Here is a 20,426-nt window from a genome sequence, read left to right as displayed (position 1 = left end):
GGTAACCCCCAGAAAAACAAAAGTATATATATATATATTTTTAAAAATACTTTATCCATGCCTTGCCATTCAACAGAAAATGTTTTTATAGGGCTGACCTTCAGTCCACAAACCCACTCAACAAGTGAACTCTTTTTCAAACTTATGTCTCTGCTTTTGTGGACAACATTTTTTTCAGATTCACAGCTTATCTAGTATGTACAAATTTTTAATTAAAAATATATATTAATTAAATGTCAATGTCAGCATGTTATGTCTGTGCTGTAATTCTACAACACTGGGTGAATGTAGCAGCAAAAACAGACAGTTAAATCAGCACAATGGACTTTACCCACGTTTATGCATGCTTCACTATGCTGATAAAGATTACATGTCTTTCAGAACTATAGTAATAAATAAAAATTAATGTGTTTTCTATTACATTGTTTAGACTTTAAACTATAATTAAATCTATTATTTCTCATTGCACTATTTCACAGTGATCAGTCTCATAAGTTCAACACATTTAAAAGTGAAAATTATCTCTATTTAGTAAGCATGTTTGTTTTATATTGAAGTCATTAATTGAATTTGTTTTTCATTTATTTATACTTTCTGCCTTTCTCCAAACATCAGCTTGATGCATTGATGCTTTTGGAGTCAACTCTGATGACTGCAATAACACAGGAATGTATAAAATTGCGACTGAACATGCCCGACCTAACGCTGTTTCAAAGATTACATTTCTTGTGAGTTTTCAGGTGTTTGGACAACTTGATGTTGAGGCATATTTTCATCTCCCGAAATGTCAGCATGTCATACTGTGAGCCCTCAGCAGTCTGTTTCTGCTCCAAATCACATTTTTTTAAGTGTGATGAATATAATTGAAAACTAAACAGATTCATGTTAACACACTGAATGCTCTTTTTTTACCATTTACTTTATTTACTTTCACATTTACTCAGCCAGTTTTTTCCTTAATTTCTTTAGTTTTTTACTTTCTGTACTACACAACACAGGCCTATGCTACCAAAAAGTGCTTCCATCAGTTTCTCAGAGGACAGCTGCTGCATTTCCAGAGACAGATAAAGTGGTCAGGCGTGTCTGGATCAAGTACTCCCTTTTCAGGTGATAAGTACAGGGTACAATAGGCTATCTAAATAGATCGTTCCATGTCTATAGGGAAAAACAGGTTCGGTCAGTTTCTCAGGAGACAGCTTCTGCATTGTGCTGCTGCCTGTGTAGGTGTGAACTATTGCCTTTTAGGATAATGAGTACAGATTACAGTTTGCAGACGCTATTCTGCCTGTCCAGCTACTTTGAGCTACGGCCATTAAAGTTTTGGGCTTAACCCTCGTGCCGAGACCTATGGCTTTTGGCTGAGCCACATTTCGCTGCTCATGCAACAGCTGGGACATGCTTCACTTGGCAGGCATTGGAGCAGGCATTGGGCAAGCACATGTGGCGGCTGCGACACACCCCAACTGGCACACACAGGGCGAGGGCCCGTTCATCGCTGCTTGCAGCTTTAATTATTATTTGTTTCCGCCACTTTAACCCCAAATTGCGCGCCGACGCTTGGAAAAAACGTGAACGCGCGTGTACCCAAAATTCGCATGCCCGAAAAAATTTATGAATCTGCAACTTGCACAAAAATCAACGTGTCATAGCGCCCCCTAGTGGCTTTAAACTGCAGCCCCTGGGCCGACATTCAGTTACAGCCCTGAAATTTTGCACACATAACAAGCATGCCCAGACAAACAAAAAAGGCTCTTACGACTTGCGTGATTTCTGAACACGAACTTCGCTATTTGCACCTAAACGTCGTGATTTAGCGGTTTTGGGGAAACGTATTTGAACGAACTTGTCCTAGGGTTTTTGACGTATCAACTCCAAACTTGGCATGTGTATACAATCCACAGTGAAGATTAAAAGTTATTAAAAGATTGTTTCTATCTTGATGGGCGTGGCTACGACGTGGTTCCAAAGTTCGGCATTTTGTCAACTTTTTCCGATATGCACGAAAATGGACACACATGCTCAGGGTGGCATCCCGGACGCAGCCATGTAATTATTTTATCCAGAAAGTACAGCGCCCCCTAATGGCAATGGCCTGAAAGTGGCAAAACATGCGATCATAGGGTACATATTTGAACGAACTAGTCCTAGGTTTTTTATCAGATCAACTCCAAACTTGGCCTGTGTGAACAACACATATTAAAGACAAAAAGTTATTAAAACATTGTTATAATTTTTTTGGGCGGGGCCACAAATGACCGCCAAAGATGGCCATTTTTCCACTTTTTGAAAATCTTAATAGCTCTCCTGTACAATGTTGGATCAGGACTAAAATTCACACACATGTTCACTGTCACATGCCGATTCTGTTGCTATCATTATTTGCATTAACATTAATGCTCCATAGCGCCACCCAGGGGCTCAAAATTTTTGCCCCCCTGGCTACTTTGAGCTACAGGCCTGAAATTTGGTAGGCATAACAAGCATGCCAAGACCTACAAAAAATTGTATTATGACCATAGTGAATTCCGAACAGGATGTTTGCAATTTGCCCGTCAACATCGGATTTTGACGATTTTTCGCCTCAGACGAAATGGAACAATTCCTTGGTTTTTCATCAGATCCACTCCAAACATGGCTTGTGTAAACTAAACAAACAGACAATGATGCATTCCAAATGTCTTTGTGCTACGTCAATGGGCGTGGCCACAAATGAGGCTCAAAGTTGACCATTTTAATTGTTTAATGAAAACCCAAATGGCTCTCTGGTGCAGAGTTGGATCAGGCCCAAAATGCACACAGAGATTCAGTGTCACAGCCTCAGTGCATTTCTATCACTGCTTGCACATACATTGATGCTCCATAGTGCAACCCTGGGGCTTATATCTGCAGCTTGTCCAGCTACTTTGAGCTACAGGCATGAAAAGTTTTGGGCATAACCCTTATGCCTGGACCTATGGCTTTAAATTTTGGATCATGACCAAAACTCCCACAGAGGTTCATTGTCACAGCTCACTTGTTGGGATTTGGATAACATCCAACGCCGCACTTACTTGGATATCGTGGTCAATACCCCAGACATGTAATTGGGTGGGTGTTGGTCAAGGTGGGTGGTTTGTTTTATTTAATTTCAAGCAATATAACTCTTTATTTATCTATGTATCTATCAATTCATATCTTTAACCTCTTATGTTTAGTATTTCTTTTCTGTTTTTGTGCACTTGCAATTAATAGCCTCTGAGCCTGAAGTGAAAAGAAGACAATAGGTGTAGTAGTCCTGAAATACTGAGATGTCATATTTTACGTAATTTTCTGAATGATTAAATTGTAGGAGTCTTATATCAAACATTTTTTAACTTTTCCTCTTTTTTTTCCAATACTTTGGTGCCTTGACTTCTAGGTTTCTGTAATAGTTGTAGTTTTTTCCCAGTTCAGTGTTGCCATTCTGCTGTTACCTGATTAATTATTCATTATTACATATCAATGTGGCTACAAAATCAGCTTAATAGCATTCCAATTGATGCTGATATGTCTATGCTGCACATTCAAATGTCTTACATGTCATATTCGATGTTTCTTTTGGGATCTGTAGTCAACAAAAACAATTATAGTTACACATCAATGACAACGTGGTAACAAATTTACTGTATTTTTGTTTATTGTTCTTATTTTCATTGAGTAGACTAAGTCAAATGTCTAATGTGCTTATTCATTTACTTGTACTTGTAGATTACACCTGGACTGTGTAGCCTATATTGTATTTATTCAGATTGTATTCATGCATTATAATATGTTACAGTATCAAGTCTCAGTTAAGTATCAAGTCCACAACAAATAATTAATCCTAGATTCTGCTACAAATAAAGACACCATAAATTCATGAATCCTTTACATTTTATTGAAATAGAAAGAATACATGTACAAATACTTGACATCTTCACAACAGTACAATCAATCCATCAAACATTTATATACAGCAGTTTTATTTTCAGTCAAAGCAATGGTGCAGTAACGATGAGATGAGACGACAAGGATGAGATGACAATAGTGCACTTTCATTATGATCTTGAAAACATTGAAGTCACTACTTTTTCAGTGAAGCAAAAATATTCACATTTTGTTACATGTTTGCTCAAAATGACATATAGTGTAACATGATATCTACCTAAAATTTTAGTGCTACATAATATTTTCTTGGCCTTATTTAGTCAAAGCAGTAGCAAAAAACTGACTGTCGAACGGCAGAAAACACACTTCTTTCAAGTAATAACATTTGAAAATGTTTTCACTTAAAGTTATCGAGCTAAAATTTTACATTTATCTTGTGACTTTTTTGTTTTCGTATACATTTATTCTATGACTTTCAGGATAATGGCTGGTCATTCTTCACATAATATATAGTATAAATAATATTCCATAATGAAAATAGAAAAATAAATAAAGGACTTATAATTATGATGTTTACAGCACTAGCTATACACAGTTCTAACTTATGAAACTGCAGCCCCTGTATCTCTTCATCTAAGTTTACTTGCTCTTAGTGTTTTAATATTCTTCTCTGTTTTTTTTTTATTTTGTTTGATGTGGCAACTTACGTAAAATATAAAATACATGTGGTCTCTATCGAACTTTTAATAACACAATACATGTAACAAGGATTTCAACATGGGTGGCCCATCTTAGTTGAAAGACCACTCACCACGACAAGGTGCGGGCCATGAGTGGGAACACAAGACATGACGTACTTGACAAACAGGACAAACTCGGACAGGACAAACATAGGAATACAAAAAAAAACAAATTCCCACACAAATAAACTTTTACATTTTGACAAGAACAATTACAAGGCATGAAATGTAGACGTTCTTTTTTGCTTCCTAACACCACACAAATATTTCAAGTAATACAGAAATCAAAAACTTCTTGTACTTAGATTAAAGGTACACTATGTGACAGACACTGACACATTACACATATTCACAACAAGACATGCATTTCAATTAATTCATTTCTTGATAGATTTATTTATTTTTGTCTTTAGCACTAGAAAATTACAAACATTAAATCTTACAAAAATAGCTTACCACTTCACTGAAATTAGTAAAACAGTGAACCATGAAACAATTAAAATGAAATCCCTAATCAAGTGTAAAACTAAATCTATTCTGCCTCATCACTTTGAAGAGATGTGCTTTTAAAACAACACAAAATACCTTCATGATTGCTAAAATAAGCAGTTGTTTTAATATTGTTGACTGTCTTTGTTCTGATTTTCTTTCAAGTATTGGTATCTGGTATATCTGGTATTTCTTTCTTGACTATTTTCAATAACATTTGGAAGATATATGAGCTTTCTCCAACTTTTAACAAAACAAAACACATAAGAAATATTTCAACACAAGTGGCCCATCTTAGTTGAAAGCCCACTCACCACGACAAGGTGCAGGCCATGAGTGGGGACACAGGACAAGACACACTTAACGAACAGGACAAACTCAGACAGGACAAACATAGAAATACACAAAACACAAAGCTAGACAGATGAAGTTGGAATGTTACCAGAAGAAAAGGAACACACTGGGCGTGCAAATATAGAACTTTTTTGGTAGTTCTTAACACTACCAAAGTAGTTGAAGTAATACAGAAATATAGAACCTTTTATGCTAAGCTAAAAGTATTGACCTACATACACTTACAGACACTTAACATGTTACACACATAAAACAGCACAAGGTGTGCAATTGTTTTTTGACCTTGGCATTACAAAAATGTGAAATACGAAATCGCACATTAAATTATTATAAATATTAAAACTAAGAAAATTACATTGTTACCTGAATCCATAAACAGGTACACATTGTTAGAATTGTAGCAGGTTAAACAAAAAGCCCTCTCCTATTTAAGTTAAGGCACTTTATTTTAATGAAATTCCTTAACACCCACAAATAAGCAGAAGTTAACAGAAGAAGTGACAAATTCATTGTAGTCTCAAAAGTCTAACTATTCTGCCTTATCATTTTTAAGAGTTGTGCTTTTGAAAGAACACAAAATCCCTTCATGATCACTAAAGTAAGTAGGCCACACTACTGACTGTACTTCGTACTGTGTTGTTTTGACATACACATGGTCAATTAATGTGCCTCTCTCTGTGGTGGGTTCTGTCACCAGCTGAACATACTCTCTTTCTGCAAAAAATTTGCACATTGATGATGACTTCAAAATGTCATCATTAAAATCTCCCATGACAACAATTGTGTTACTTAGTGGGTTGAGCTGATCAAGCAACTTGCTGAGATACTCTTTAAATAAAGACATGGGATAAACTGGTGGACGATATATGATAGCGAGCAGAATTTCCAAATCAACATAGTTGCACACTAGGCACTCCAAATTCACATTTGGTACTTTGATTGTGTGAAAGGCCACATTATCTGCACTAAAAATGCCAACACCACCATGCTGTTGGGCTTGCAAAGCTGTCAAAGCTGGGTGATTACTGGTGTAAGACACATGTCGTGGGCAGTTATGAAAACTGTAACCATCAAATGTGATATTTTCTAAAACAGAATCAGTGGATAACCAGGTTTCTGTCACAGCAATACAGTTAGGCTGCAAATGCTGTGTACATGACAGCAAATCAGACAGATGAAGAGACAAGTTTTGCACATTCATCAAAAACACAGAAAATGTGTGTGTATTTGTGTGCATTGTTCTGTCTTCAACCAAAAATCTGGGCATACTATGTATGGCATTTTTGATGTCATCCTTACAATAAATCTTTTTCTCATTAAAATGTTGCACAATGAGGCCTGACAAAGTCTTGACGCGGCTTAAGGCCACATATGCCTGCCCTGCTGAAAATATCCTCTTAAAAGACACAACAGCATTTTCAACAGTAAGACCTTGCACTTTATGGACTGTACAAGCCCAAGCAAGTTTCAGAGGAAATTGCCTGCGCAATCCACCCTTACTGCTGACTCTTTCTTCCTCTGGTTCAATACTTGTTGATCCTACCAAATCTAGACTTACTCTGACAGAATGCTTCCTCCTGTGGGTACCAATGTCAGGATCATCAAATTTAATAAAGACATTTTGAGGAAACTTCTTACCATCAATTAGTGCTATGTGAGTCACAGTCCCACACACACCATTAACCAGACCGTCATTTACATCAACATTTTTACATAACATTACACGGGCACCTTCTCCCAAAAGCAGTGTTTCCTCCAAGCACGTGTTGTTGACTTTGGTGTGATGTCCTTTCATTAACTCAAGCTTCCCTGTCTTTTTACTATTCACATAGTCTTCTGCCTCAATCACAACATATTCTGGACAAGTCCTGAATAACTCTTGAGTATTGTGCTCATTTACTTGTGTATTTGTTGGAAATATGTGCAGAGCTGAGCTGACTTGGCCAGTTTCGCAATGCTTGAGTGTGTGAATATCACTGAGAAGCATCGGGGTGTCTTTAGATCGAGTTCTGATCCTATTTAGCAACTCAGCAAATGTGCTATCCTTCTGTCTAACAACTGTTGTTAACTCGACAACACTAAACAGACTCGACCACAAGCTGACACCTTCATTGTCAGCATACAGTGGCTTCCCTTTTACAGGAGGTAATTGGTAGAAATCACCAACTGCAATAATACTCACGTTACCAAAAGGTGAATAGTCACCACACTGTTTGATCTGTCTCAATCTACCATGAATATAAGCTAACAACCTATGATCTACCATTGAGATCTCATCAATAATTAACAACTGCAAATCCACTAATTTAGCTCGCAAAGAATTAATCTTTTCCTCACCCAAAGGAGTGTACGGTATGCGTACATCCTTTCCAATGCTTAATGTGCTGTGGATAGTTGCTGCATGCAAATTGTATGCAGCAATCCCTGTAGGTGCTGTCAACAAAACACAAGTGTTGTCAGGGTGACGACATGCTGGTGACAACAACCTCATGGCCTCATACTGGATAGCTCGAATCAAATGGCTTTTTCCAGTACCAGCTCCACCAGTTATAAACACGTGCAGGGGATTTGGCTTTCTCCCATTAACCTTGTGTAAACACCACTGTCTAACCTGATAAAAAATGGACAGTTGTTTCTCATTTAGAGACCTAACTAAAGCCAAACCGTCAACCCTACTCAAAATATTATTCCTCTTTTCTAAATGAGAGACTTCCCTAGCACTAACTGCCAAATCCGGAATGCTGTCCACATGTTCATCTACACTCTGCTCTTGGTTTTGAACTTCCTGCACACACTCTAAGCGCTCCAGTTCCTGTTCTGGGCACAGATTACACCAGGCATCTTCTAATATAACATCGTTATCAATGGAATTTTTGATTTCATCTAAATTTGCTGCTGTAACCTCAAACCTGCTTCTATTACAATCTACGACTGACTTCACTAAATGCCTGGTGCCATCCCTAAATGTCACCTGACCATTTTCATAAAACTCCTGAAATGTAACAAAGTTATGTGGTTTTAGCTGAACATCCTCATGATACGGAAGAAACAACTGCAAACTGCTGTGATAGAAAAGTTCAGGATTTTTTGTCTCAGAAAATCGTGCATAACGTATAACTGCTGGTTGTGTACGTGTTCGTTTCATGACAAAGCCACAGTCATTCTTTAGTTTGATTCTACTTTTGGATTTTTCATTTTTGCTTAATACACGGTATTCTGAGGCAAAAGATGCCAAACACATGTCGCTAAACTCCCTGTCTTCTGGCCTGTTCTTGTATCGATCAACAACACTAGTCATCCACATGTCTTCTGATGTAAGATCCTGTGATGATGCCTTTTGTTTTAACACATTCAAAGGCAAACTCATCCTAACAACATTGTCCCCAGTTGGGACAAACACGACCTTTCTGGAGCACTCCTTCAAATGCATGTTAGGAACTAATCTATAAACAGCTTCCTGTGCACAAACATCTCTGTTGTGGAGGTAAACACTGCCAAGTTTTTTCAAAGCTTCTTGTGCACTCAGATTTTTTTCCTTTGAAGCCTCTTTTTGTGCATTACCTAACAACAACCCTATCTCTCTTTCTGATTTTGATATATAAGAAATAATGTACACTATGCAAGCGTACGCGTCAACAACATACTGTATGTCCATGTTGGCATTCCAGCATTTCAGCAGCGGCTTACTATATTGATTTATCCAAACTTCATTGATTTGTCTCTTCAGGACAATATGTGTTTTACGTGCAAAGAGTTTGTATGCCTGTTCAAAACCATTCTGATCTGTTCCTACGCTGTGAAGCAACTGATCTATACTACTGAATTTACTGCTTTTCTCTTCATCTGCAAGGAGTAACTTTACTGACCTCAAAAGGGCTGACGCCTGCTCCCTAATCTTTTTCTGTGCTTCTTTTTTAGCCTGACAATCACAAGGAAGTGGGGCGGAGTTTTCAGTGTTCCCTGTCTGACACTGACAACTATCTTTTGGATCTTCTTCAGTTTTGCGACATATAAAAGTCTTTCCTGATGCTGGCCTAGGAAAATTGAAACGGCAATTTGTATTTTTTTTTTTACATGTTTTGGAGTGTCTTTTAGAATGTTGCTGCACAGATGAAACTACTTCATACAAATCATTAATTTGGGGTGGTAATTCGCATGCGACATATTTATCTATGAAGTCAACCACCTCTTCATCTGTGTTTTTGTCAATAACTGGAGCATTTTCTATCCAAAATAAACTATGAATGTGTGGAGAGCCACGTTGCTGGAACTCAACGCGATGAAAGTAGTCTTTAATTTTACCTATTGGCTCAGCTGGGGACATTAATACTTCCCTGAGAAAACAATGCCAGCGAAAATCAAACATTCTAGCAGCTGTCACAGGATTACTGCGCAATAGGTCACACCTATCTGCCCATTCTAACTCTTCAGCTGTCTGTGTCCTACCTTCCTGTTTCAAAATACTATTAAGTAGATTTTTCCATCGCATATCAGCGGAGGAAAAAGAACAAAACCATGTTGGAATACCGAGTTGATGAACACAAGCTAGTAGATCTTTCTGGATTCCCTGCCAAAAAGCTGGAGTACCTCTGATAGGTTTGAGAAAACGATAGCCGTCGTCAAAATCCAGGAGCTTCTTTAAAGATCCTTCATCGTGTAACAAATCATTTACTTTGAATGTTGTATGGCCTCCTTTCCCTTTCCTCATAGCTATAGAAACACTTGACACTACCTGTTCTAGCTCAGACATGTATTGAGCATAAAAAATGTATTCCACATTTTTACCGAATCTACCATCAGCATTTAAGATTCTGTTGTTGAAATATCTAGACAAAGATAACTTATACTGTCTACTCTCGTGATAAGTATTATTACCCTCTGGAAATAATGTTGGGAAAGATTTAGCTTCATTACTGGGATCACATAGTAATCTGACAGGGTTATTTCCTTCCGCGGGGGCTACGTTCAAGGTGTGATCAAAGTAGTGGTCTAAGGCTTCCTGACCAATATCTACTGGCATTAAACAAGTATCTTGAAACATACAGTGTTGCTGTCTATCATGCAATAACTCGTCCTCAACAATTTCTGGAGACACCTCACAGCTGTCTTTATTTGCATCAGTATTGTCATCTATTACATCTTCCTCTCTACAAAAGTCATTTAACCAGTCTTCATTGAATTGTATATCTGCATAATGCACGTTCACTTGTTTTAGGTATTGTAAAGCTTGACGTATACGCATTGGATCTACGAACTGATACTCATAATGACCTTTGTAAGTGAGTTTACGCTTTAACTTGACTCTTATCAATGACCCTTCCATATTGGAACGGGGCAGCAAATTGTCTGTTTGCGCTATATTTGAAGGAACACAAGTCACAGGTCCATGAACTCCATTTTGACCACCTTTGGGGAGGGCTAACATTTTCATAAATGGAATATTTACAGCAATCAAATGCTGTTCAAGGGTATTCAGACATGCTAATTCTTGTGGTATGGGATTAAGTCCCAAGCTGTTGAACACACTTTCAGCTGGAAATTCTCCTTTGTTAATCTTATAGTGGCAGGTGTAGCAAATCCACATCTGCCCTCTTGGTGAATCCAGCAAACTACATGGTATGGCACATTCTTGAGTACACTTGTGTACAAAATCATCAGTCAAGCATGTCTGTGCTACTAAAGCTGATGCTTTATTTTTCTTATAATCATCTTTTTTACAATGTAAAACCTGGTGTTCAAACAACAACCTATGACACACAGAACAAACGAAATCAGGACCATCTTTTACTTTTTCTAAAAATTGTTCAATAACAAAATCTAACTGATGTGACTTTTCTTTTAGCTTTTGCCTCCTCAACCTGTTACCTGCAGTGACATTCTTCCTATGCTCTGCATTAAAACGAAATTTCATAATACTAAGGGATTTTATTTTTTCTCTATGTGAAGGATTTGTTTGATACTCATGTAAACTTCTTTCTTTCATTTTTTTTCTATGCAAAGGATTTGTCTGATTCACATGTTTACTTCTTTCTTTCATTTTTTCTCTATGCAAAGGATTCGTCTGATACTCATGTACACTTTTTTGCCTCATTTTATCTCTAAACAAATCATTTAAATGGTAATTCAACGTTATTCTTTCTTTACACATTTCTTTTACTTTCATTTGAAACTCCAAGTCTGTGTGATATTTCAATTTCCTCCTTACCTTATTTTTCTCTTGTTTTCTCTCCCTATGTATCTGATTTATCTTGTAGTTAGATTTTTCAAGTAACCTCTTTTTTCTTTTCAAATATGAAGATGGTGTACTTTGCTGCTGTTGTGATACGCCAACTTCTACAGGCTCACCTTCATAACTTGCACTTATTGTGAAATCTGCTAAACAAGATTCATTGTTTCCCTTGTTCTGCTGTCTAATCTGATATCCATTAGAACTGGCCCTGCTGTACTCACAATACTCATAACATCTTTGTGATTTGGGCTGCTGAACACAAACAACTGTCTCATAATGGTTTCCATTGCAGTTTTCTAAATAAATACTGTTATTTGACAGCTGAGTATTCCTGGAACTATATTGAAGCCAGCGATCTTGACAGTACGTAAATATGTTTACTCCTAAACAATCTGCTGCTGCTTGAATTTCTAATTCTGTAGCCCAGCTCCCAAGATATTTTATTCTTGATTTAGTAAGGTATTCTGTCACAGATGAATACTGACTCCTCAAAAAACTGGTATACTCGACCTCATTACTTTCTAGCTGCTTTACAACTGCAAGTCTAACTTTTCTGTGATAATCTTGTGTACCACTGACTGCTTGACTAATTGCTCGAAAGAAACAATTACCATCAGCTGCTATCTTCTCATTTTTACACGGAGTCCCTAATGAACCTATATTCATAAATTCAGATGCTACATGAAGTTTCTCAGAGGAGATCTTTAACTTTCTGCACAAAGCCTGTGACACTTCATCACTAAGAGGACTAAACAGTAGCTCTTCACTAGAGACATCACTAACAAACTCGATATCTGAATCAATATCATTTACATCCCTACTTCTGAATTTCTTAGACACAAAAGTTCCAGTTGACCTCTTGCGCTTGCTAAGTCTTCCCCTGCTGCTACCACTGATCCCTGCTAAATGGCTGGAGCTTTCCCTAAAACTGCTTCCAAATACTGTGCTTCTGCTTTCTACAGTTTCTGAAAGTTGTGGGCACACATTACTACAAATAATGGGACATGACACACTGACACAAACACCCGCAATCTCAAATAGCTTTTCATGTCGAGTCATTGTTCTTGTAAGTCTATGTATGTGATGGCAAAGTTCATCAAGACAGCTGAAATATAAAACAACACTCTTCCCCATAGAATCTACAAGACCATCCTGACTGCGTGCATGAGAATCAACAAGTGCATACTGCCCATGTTGATGAATGATAGCACAGCTGTTAGCACACACTGTCAAAAGACATGTGTTATAATTACAAAACATCTCTCCCAATCCATCTTTCAAAGTGTGCTGCACCCTGGTTGCAACTAACTGAGTGTCATTATCATTTACATTTCCACTTACAACGTCACCATAGAAAAAGTCAAACGTCTTACCAAAAACAACATGCTGTCGGGGCAGTTCTGTAGCAAGGAGATACTGATTTCTAGTGTCACTGATCAAGTTCTTCTCTCTTAAAGAGGAATACAACTTGTCCCCTGACACGAGGACCTCATCAAGGGTGTGTGACTGCCATGAAAACACACTCTGAATTGTGTGTTTAGCTAAACTAAGCAGGCTTATGGCCATGCACTGTTTCCCGGCATTTTTAAAACGAGCATCTCCCTGATGGAATGCTCCCTGCACAGATCCTACCCGATGTACAGGCGTGACAGAGCTGCTTCTCTGAACTTCAGCTGCAACTTGGATTTGTACCTCACTGTAAGCAGCCTCAACAATAGTGTCTGAAACCTCAACTTTGCTGTCTTCAACCTGAACATTGCTAACTTCAGCCTGAATTACACTGTCCATAACCTCAACATCAACATTGCTGTCCTTAACCTCACTGACACTATCTACAATGTCTGTGGAGTTCTGGACACCGACCTCGCCATCCAGCTCATGCAGATTCATGCCAACAACAGCATAACACTGTCCTTTCAACGACTTTTGTAGACCTCTGATGTGAAGCATCAGGTCATTCAGGCATGTGGTAAACACAGCCACAGATCTGCCACAGCTGGAAGCAAAGCCAGATTTATCTCGTCTGCCGCAGTCAACAACCACTAAATAGTTGTTGTGTTGAATGATGACAGTACAGGAACCGTCAATGCTAAACAGACACATGCCACTATTGTTGAGAAGGTCCTGAATCCTGTTATACAACAGATCCTCTCCACTACATGTAGCAGCAATGTACTCTGCACGGTCAAGCTCGAGTCTCCACTTCCTGCTAAAAACCCTGTGCTTCTCAACAAGCTGAAAAAACTTGTCTTTTTCTGCCAGACTGTGGCTTTCCTTAGCAATAAAGCTGTACAGCTCACTGCCCTCTGACCTGACCTGATCTAAGTCTCTGCTACTCCATGTACACACAGGTGAAATCTTGTGTTTGATAGCAGCCACAACACTACAACATATAGCTGCATTAACATCAAGCCGCTCATCAGTCAAAGCTCTCAGAACATTGCCAGAAACTACAGCTGTTGGCAACTGCTCAGTACAAACACACGAAACAGGAGAGCCATCACTCTGACCTTTGCTGGATCTTTGTGTGCGTTGCTTGTCACTACCCTCCACCTCAGGGGTCTGGACATGGCTGGTAGGTGGAGACAGTGGGGATGCAGGGCACGCAGGAGATGCAGGGGACACAGGGGACCCAGGGGACCCAGGGGACGCAGGGGATGATGAAGTCACTGGGGACCTGTGGGATGCTGGCACCTGAAAAAAAAACAAAACAAATGAATGAGTCATGAGACAACAAATATGTATAGGACAATAAGAGTATTTCGTTCTCTTTCTTGTGTTTTTTTTGGTTCAATGTTAGCATTTTAATCAATATTGAAATTGTAAAATTATCACAGCTAGCGTGTCCCTGACAATAGACAAACACTGACAACTGCTTAACTATAAAACAGCTGCTCCAGTTGAACTCGATAAAAGATACTTTTTGTGCTGACAAAGGTAACTTAACCAACCTCCTCCTCCACCGTCTCTTGCATGACAGTGGTAGGTGTGTCCCTGGACGTCACACTCACCACACACGGCACTGCGTCCGCCTAAAAATAGAAAATAAAGGCACACATGAATGGGGTGTTCCTCACCTGTTAAGCTACTATGTATGACTGTATTGATAAATTTAAACCTTTCCAAATAAGATTAAACAAACCTTTCCAAATAAGATTAAACATTGTTTAAGAAAATAATCAAACAAAACTCACCTGCCGGACGAACCGACTCCTCTTGGACACAGCAGCCTTCTTCCGTTCCACAACGGCCTTCTAATGAAAACAGAAAAGAGGTAATGTTACAATAATGCTTTCACACTATCAAAGAAGTTGTTGCTGTTTAGAAACATGTCATAAGAGAGAAAGACAAGATTATGAATATTACCTGCTTGCCGTTGGGAACGGCTGTGGACCCAGTAGGACTGGGCAGATGAGATGGAACAAGCTTTTCCATCTCATCCAACAGGGCAGCGCTAAACCAGACTGGCGTTAGCGGGATGGTACACTCCTTCACAACCTGTGAAATTACAGTGTAAACACAGTTGTTGAATTTAACAGCTCTAAAAAAAAATCCCACTTTATTCATACAGTTAATTAATCAAAACAAAACAAACATTTTTTAGAACAGAATATAGAATAGAATAATCTTTTATTGAATTGGGGAATTGGGGAATTTTTTTTTTGCTGTCTTAAAACACATTTCCTTTGTATGCAAAGACTACATGCTTGCATTCGGCACAGCACTTTCCTGCCAATCAATTAAGAATATAAAGTAAGATACAAACCTGCTTTCCAACCATCCATTTCTTGGGAACCACACCAGAGGACTGAGCCAGCTCCCCTGATGCCTTCCTCTATGATAAAAGGAAGCACAATTTATGTTTAGTAACCATTCAACTTCTTTTCTGAAATTATAAACATTTACAAATCTTTCACAACAATCGGCTGCAAATTACCTTTCTGCCCCGTTGAACAGTTGTCCACTGTGTGAAGGGGTTGACTGGAGGACGAGGAGGAACAAGTTCACCCCTCACCACAAGTCTAGGTTTCACATGTGGAACAGATGGCTTGGGAAGTGCCTGAACCTGCACTTGGGTGATCTCTGGTACTGGCTTCAGTGTCTAAATTGTGGCATAAAAAATGAATCTTGTTATTAATAGGCAGAGAAAAGATATGAAATTAAAAGTTACTGAAAACGTATTAATGAAATTAATTGGAATTATAAAAAGCATTGCCTAAAAAATAATCACATTCAATCTGACAAACCATAAACTTTTTCTACACAGAGATAACTTACATCATAAGCAGCCTGCCACAGCAGCCGTGCAAGGATAGGCATCCCTGCAGAGTCAGAGAGGTGAATCTGTTGAAAATAGAACATAAAATTATTAACAACACCTTCAATGCAAAAGATGAACTGTTTTTTGTCTAAATCAAAAGGTCTACTTACACCATCTCTGGCCCACAAGTCAGTCTGTGACAAAGGAAAGTGTTCCACTGCTGGAAAGTACCTCACACCTGAAAAAGTACAAAAAAATATATATATAATTATATATATATATGAAACACCACATGCAATTCTTCTTTCATTTAAAAAACAGGCTAAACAATTAGGCAAATTCTGTTTGACACAATGCATACCCATTCTAGCAGCCACTCTGTGGTACTGTTGTCTAAGTGCCTCTTGCTTCGCCAGGTTGGAACTGATGCGAGGAGGGAAGTCAAGCACTGCGACCTGAAAAATAAGCCACAATATTTATACAATTTTTAATAAACTAGTAAAGCTTTCAAAATTTCATTCTAAAACAACTAAATATGCCATTCAAATTGCAAACAATAATGTGTCAAAACTTACATTGGACCAACGATCCATAGCTGCACACAGAAGCATGGCGAAGTCTGCACTGGCGCTGTCAATGGTCTGGGAGTGGGTCAGGTTGTTGCTGGGTGCCAGGAGGACCACTGCTGCAGGACTTCGAGGAACCACAGCATGGATCAGCTCGATCCTCTCCTCGTGAGCAGCAGCCCCTGGTGTTGACATGATGCCAAAGGAAAACAGTCCCTTTGGCATCTCCACGAAACCATCAACGATGGCTCGCAGGTGGGAGTCACCAACTAGAAGAACAAACTGGAACAGCAGAACAACAAAGTATGAGCTTAATTACTGCTCAATTAACTTACAGCGACATATATAAGAAAATTACATTGTATAATAATCTTACCTCCTTGTCAGGACACTCAGGTGGAATGACCAATTTGTGACTCTTCCTAGTCAACGCAGAAATTGGCCATTGCCGAACCCGGTGGCGAAAACCAGTGCCCGAACCTATCAGAGACAAATCAAATTTCCCCAACTCAGTCACAAAAGTGATGACAAATGTAAAGGCAACATCTGTAAGATATACCAACAGTGATAAGTTCAACAAAAACAAAGAAATATAATTTTCAACATACGTGCTTCATCTTCTTCTCGTGCACGACGCCACAAGGGGGTGATGTCAAGTGGCTGTCGTTCTGCGAGTCTACGAGCTGCTGCCTGGGAACGACGGAAGGATTTCGTTCTAGGCATCTGTGACAAATGAAGAAAAGAACAAACATAATAGATCAGTAACAGCAGCCGTGTCGCCAGACAGATTTCACGGGGGTACATGCCACAATATTTATCTACAGTGCCCCAATCAAAAATTTCACCATTAAAAAAAAATGACTTCAGAGTTTTAAGTCTACTAGCACAGCGCACATACTACTTTGTCTGGTCATTCATTGCTACTGTATTCACTCCACATAAACAATGCGCACATGGCTAATTAATAGGCTAATTTCTCCACGTGTAGCAACTTCAGCTGATAATACGTCTGTGTCAACTCAAAGCTGAGAGAGCGAGAGAGCGAGAGAAAGGGAGCCAGAGAGAGAGAGGGGCAGGTGATATAAATCACTACGTGAGGTAGGTAATGTTAGCCAACAACACATTGTTAAATATGCTATTTTGATTTTGATCTGACTCTAACTATAAATCCTAGATGGATATCAGAAAGTTTTTTGGCCGCAGCAGGCACAAAGCAACAAGGAATGACAGAAGTGAAGTCCTAGCTAGCTAAGCAACATAAGTTTGTCTTAACTTAATGCTAACATTATTCCATGTATCAAGAAAACCATATCAATTTGTAGGAAGAGCTGTGGGGGGAATTTCCAGTGAATTTCATCAGCATTAAATGTAATGTTGGTTATGGTCTGCTGGTTGTGCTCAGGATCTCTGCATCAATGATGATTTTGAGTACCCTTGTGTTACTTGACTGATTTAGCCTATGGATGGTGCTGTGGTTCTGAAATGGTCTATCTTCAGGAAGAATTTTTTTTTTTCCTAAGATGAAGTCATGAGCAAAATTTGTCAACCATTCAAGTTTATTTCACAGGAAAATATCACAGTAAGCTTGTCTGGTTAATCACTTTGACTTTGACTAAAATAATCTTGTTTCGTCACCAAAAAAATTGATACAGCTAAAGCATCTGGTTTTGTTGCAAGAAAAAAAAAAAAATCTGTATTCGTCACCACAAACATGGCTAAAAATACCAAGTTTTGTTGCCTCAAGTAGATTATTTTAAATATATTTCCATGTCCGTCTAGACAAATTAGAACAACACAGTGCTGGAACAGGTGAGGGAAAGATGTAGGCTGATAAGCAAGGGCGCAAGTGAGTTGACTATCAGCTAATGATGTCCCACATGTTTTGTTTCTTTCTCTTTTTTTTTTTTATTTTGCCTCTGAGTCATTTGATTTTGAACATTCATGGCAGAAATACAAAACCTCCCAAAACAGGAAAAAACAAAAATCAATTTTAACAAAAAACCGCTCAGTTTCTTACAGAATGCATTTTGGTCATGAAACTTTTTTGTCACAAGGAAAGGTGGGATTACTTTGTAAACAGAGTATCGTTTGAACTGCTTATGACCCCATATGAAAACTGAATACCATAAAAAATGCATTTAGGAGGCTTTCAGCTATGTACATATTTGTACAGCAATAAACACTAATATTTTCATGTTGCTTCAGACTAAGTGGAGCAGAGTGCAAAGGATGGAACGTGATGGGCCTCGAAGAGAGATGACACAGAGAGTACACACTGAAAGTGAGACCTGGTTGACAGCGAAGTTAGCTAGTGTGTACTACCCCACTTGCAGATTTGATAAATGTTGGATGTAAAGGTTGTCTGAGGTTCTCAGTTAATCATAATAAATAAGTGCCGAATACGTTTATTTTTTCTTGCACAGTATGCACACCCCCGTGAATTATTTGTGCCTCAGGTGTGCCCCAGTACAATATCCAATCTAGTGACGCCCCTGAGTAACAGTATTTACAATATCAATTTTGAGCATCTGTATTATTAAATTGATCTATGAATACAAACAGAATAATAACATCAACGTAACTAACCTTGCAAACGCACTCAATCCAGATGTCGAAAATGTCACAGGGTGGGACTTTCTGCTGAAGGCAGCTGGAATAGGAGAGAAATGGAGAATTTTACAATTCACATTGTGATATAGCCAACATTACTCAGCACAGAGTTTAGAATTTTTATTAACAGTCATAATAAATAAAAGTGAATTCCACAACTTCCATTTACTGCCTGATTTAACTACTGTGCCCTTCTTCATTTTTTACATTCTTTGCCCACATAATGTAAAGACTGGTATTTGTGAGAAAGAAAACAAAATAAATAAACAATTCCATCAAAATAACTGCCTCATTAAATGTGAAAGTAAATGAAGTCAATGTCAAAAAATGCAAGCATACAATCTGTTAACATGCATGTGTTTTGTTTAATGTTACACACAAATACATATGAAAGACTTTACAAAAACCACAATTTAGAGCAGGAAGAGACTGCTGTAGCTGATGATTGTCTGTGTTATAGATAGAGGAAGGGCTCACAGTAGCACACACTGACAATTCAAGACATCAACCCTTCAACAACCCCTTTCTTATTGCCGTCATCAGAGCTCACAGTAAAATAATTCTGCCCACAGATACAAGAATAACACAGTGCCACATCAGATCCTCTGTCTTGCCTGCTCCCCACAAGCACACCATTCCCACAAGTCTCTGGCTGTAAGTCTTCACTTTGCATTGTGAAAGCTTATGATTAGAGTACCTTACACACTACAAATTCAGTTGTTCAACAACAAAAATTGCACATTAAGCACGGGCACCCCGACCCAAAACAGGGAAATGAAACAGTTTACACATTTTCAATTTATTGTTCCATCCAGCATAACCAAATATATAGAAGGCCTATGGTTACTTCTCTCAAAGCCTTTGTGTCTTGAAAACAGAACTGTCTTGTCCATAGACATGCAAAGTGGTCAGGGGTGCCTCTGTGTTTTAAGTACTCCCTTTTAAGATGATAAGTACAGGCTATAATAGGCTATCCAGATAGATCGTTCCATGGCTATAGGCAGGGGACAGCTGCTGCATTGTCCTCGCAGGTGAGAATTGTCAGGAATGTGTGAATGTGAGCTATTGCCTTTCAGGATTATGACAACAGATTAGAGTTTGCAGACACTATTCTGTAAGTTTGGATCAAGTGCTTATTAAGCTTCATGAACTTATTTTTTCCAATTCAAAATGCCACCAGCAAAGACTGCTGTTCTATACACTGTGCAAGATATACTTAATGCCATTATGAATCGACACTGTGACTTTGGAATTAAGTCATACAACAATTCAAGTGATTAAGTAACAGATGT

The 20,426-nt window shown here is 38.5% G+C and overlaps 3 protein-coding genes across 3 annotated transcripts; all 3 read right to left on the bottom strand.

Moving 5' to 3' along the window:
- Positions 1-5,997: 5,997 nt before the first annotated feature.
- Positions 5,998-11,505, bottom strand: LOC141786779 (uncharacterized). Its single transcript, XM_074665284.1, has one exon. The coding sequence runs from the start codon at positions 11,503-11,505 to the stop codon at positions 5,998-6,000; it is 5,508 nt and encodes a 1,835-aa protein (XP_074521385.1).
- A 226-nt stretch (positions 11,506-11,731) lies between these two features.
- LOC141786778 (uncharacterized) lies at positions 11,732-16,017 on the bottom strand. The gene is made up of 8 exons (XM_074665283.1): positions 15,976-16,017; positions 15,635-15,799; positions 15,464-15,532; positions 15,064-15,195; positions 14,892-14,951; positions 14,649-14,729; positions 11,919-14,391; positions 11,732-11,781 (listed from the first exon to the last, which is right to left on the bottom strand). Exons 1-8 carry the CDS (start codon positions 16,015-16,017, stop codon positions 11,732-11,734), a joined length of 3,072 nt encoding a protein of 1,023 aa, XP_074521384.1.
- Positions 16,018-16,027: 10 nt separating this feature from the next.
- LOC141786777 (uncharacterized) lies at positions 16,028-19,807 on the bottom strand. The gene is made up of 7 exons (XM_074665282.1): positions 19,749-19,807; positions 19,111-19,174; positions 17,133-17,247; positions 16,901-17,004; positions 16,534-16,806; positions 16,320-16,413; positions 16,028-16,041 (listed from the first exon to the last, which is right to left on the bottom strand). The coding sequence occupies exons 1-7, from the start codon at positions 19,805-19,807 to the stop codon at positions 16,028-16,030; spliced, it is 723 nt and encodes a 240-aa protein (XP_074521383.1).
- Positions 19,808-20,426: the final 619 nt, after the last annotated feature.

The sequence above is a fragment of the Halichoeres trimaculatus genome, unplaced genomic scaffold (genome assembly GCF_033239565.1).
Source record: "Halichoeres trimaculatus isolate MK-OKI-2021-1 unplaced genomic scaffold, fHalTri1.1 fHalTri1_scaffold_92, whole genome shotgun sequence".
Taxonomy (NCBI): domain Eukaryota; kingdom Metazoa; phylum Chordata; class Actinopteri; order Labriformes; family Labridae; genus Halichoeres; species Halichoeres trimaculatus.
Note: the sequence above shows the minus strand (reverse complement) of the source record. Positions and strands in the feature narration are given on the sequence as shown.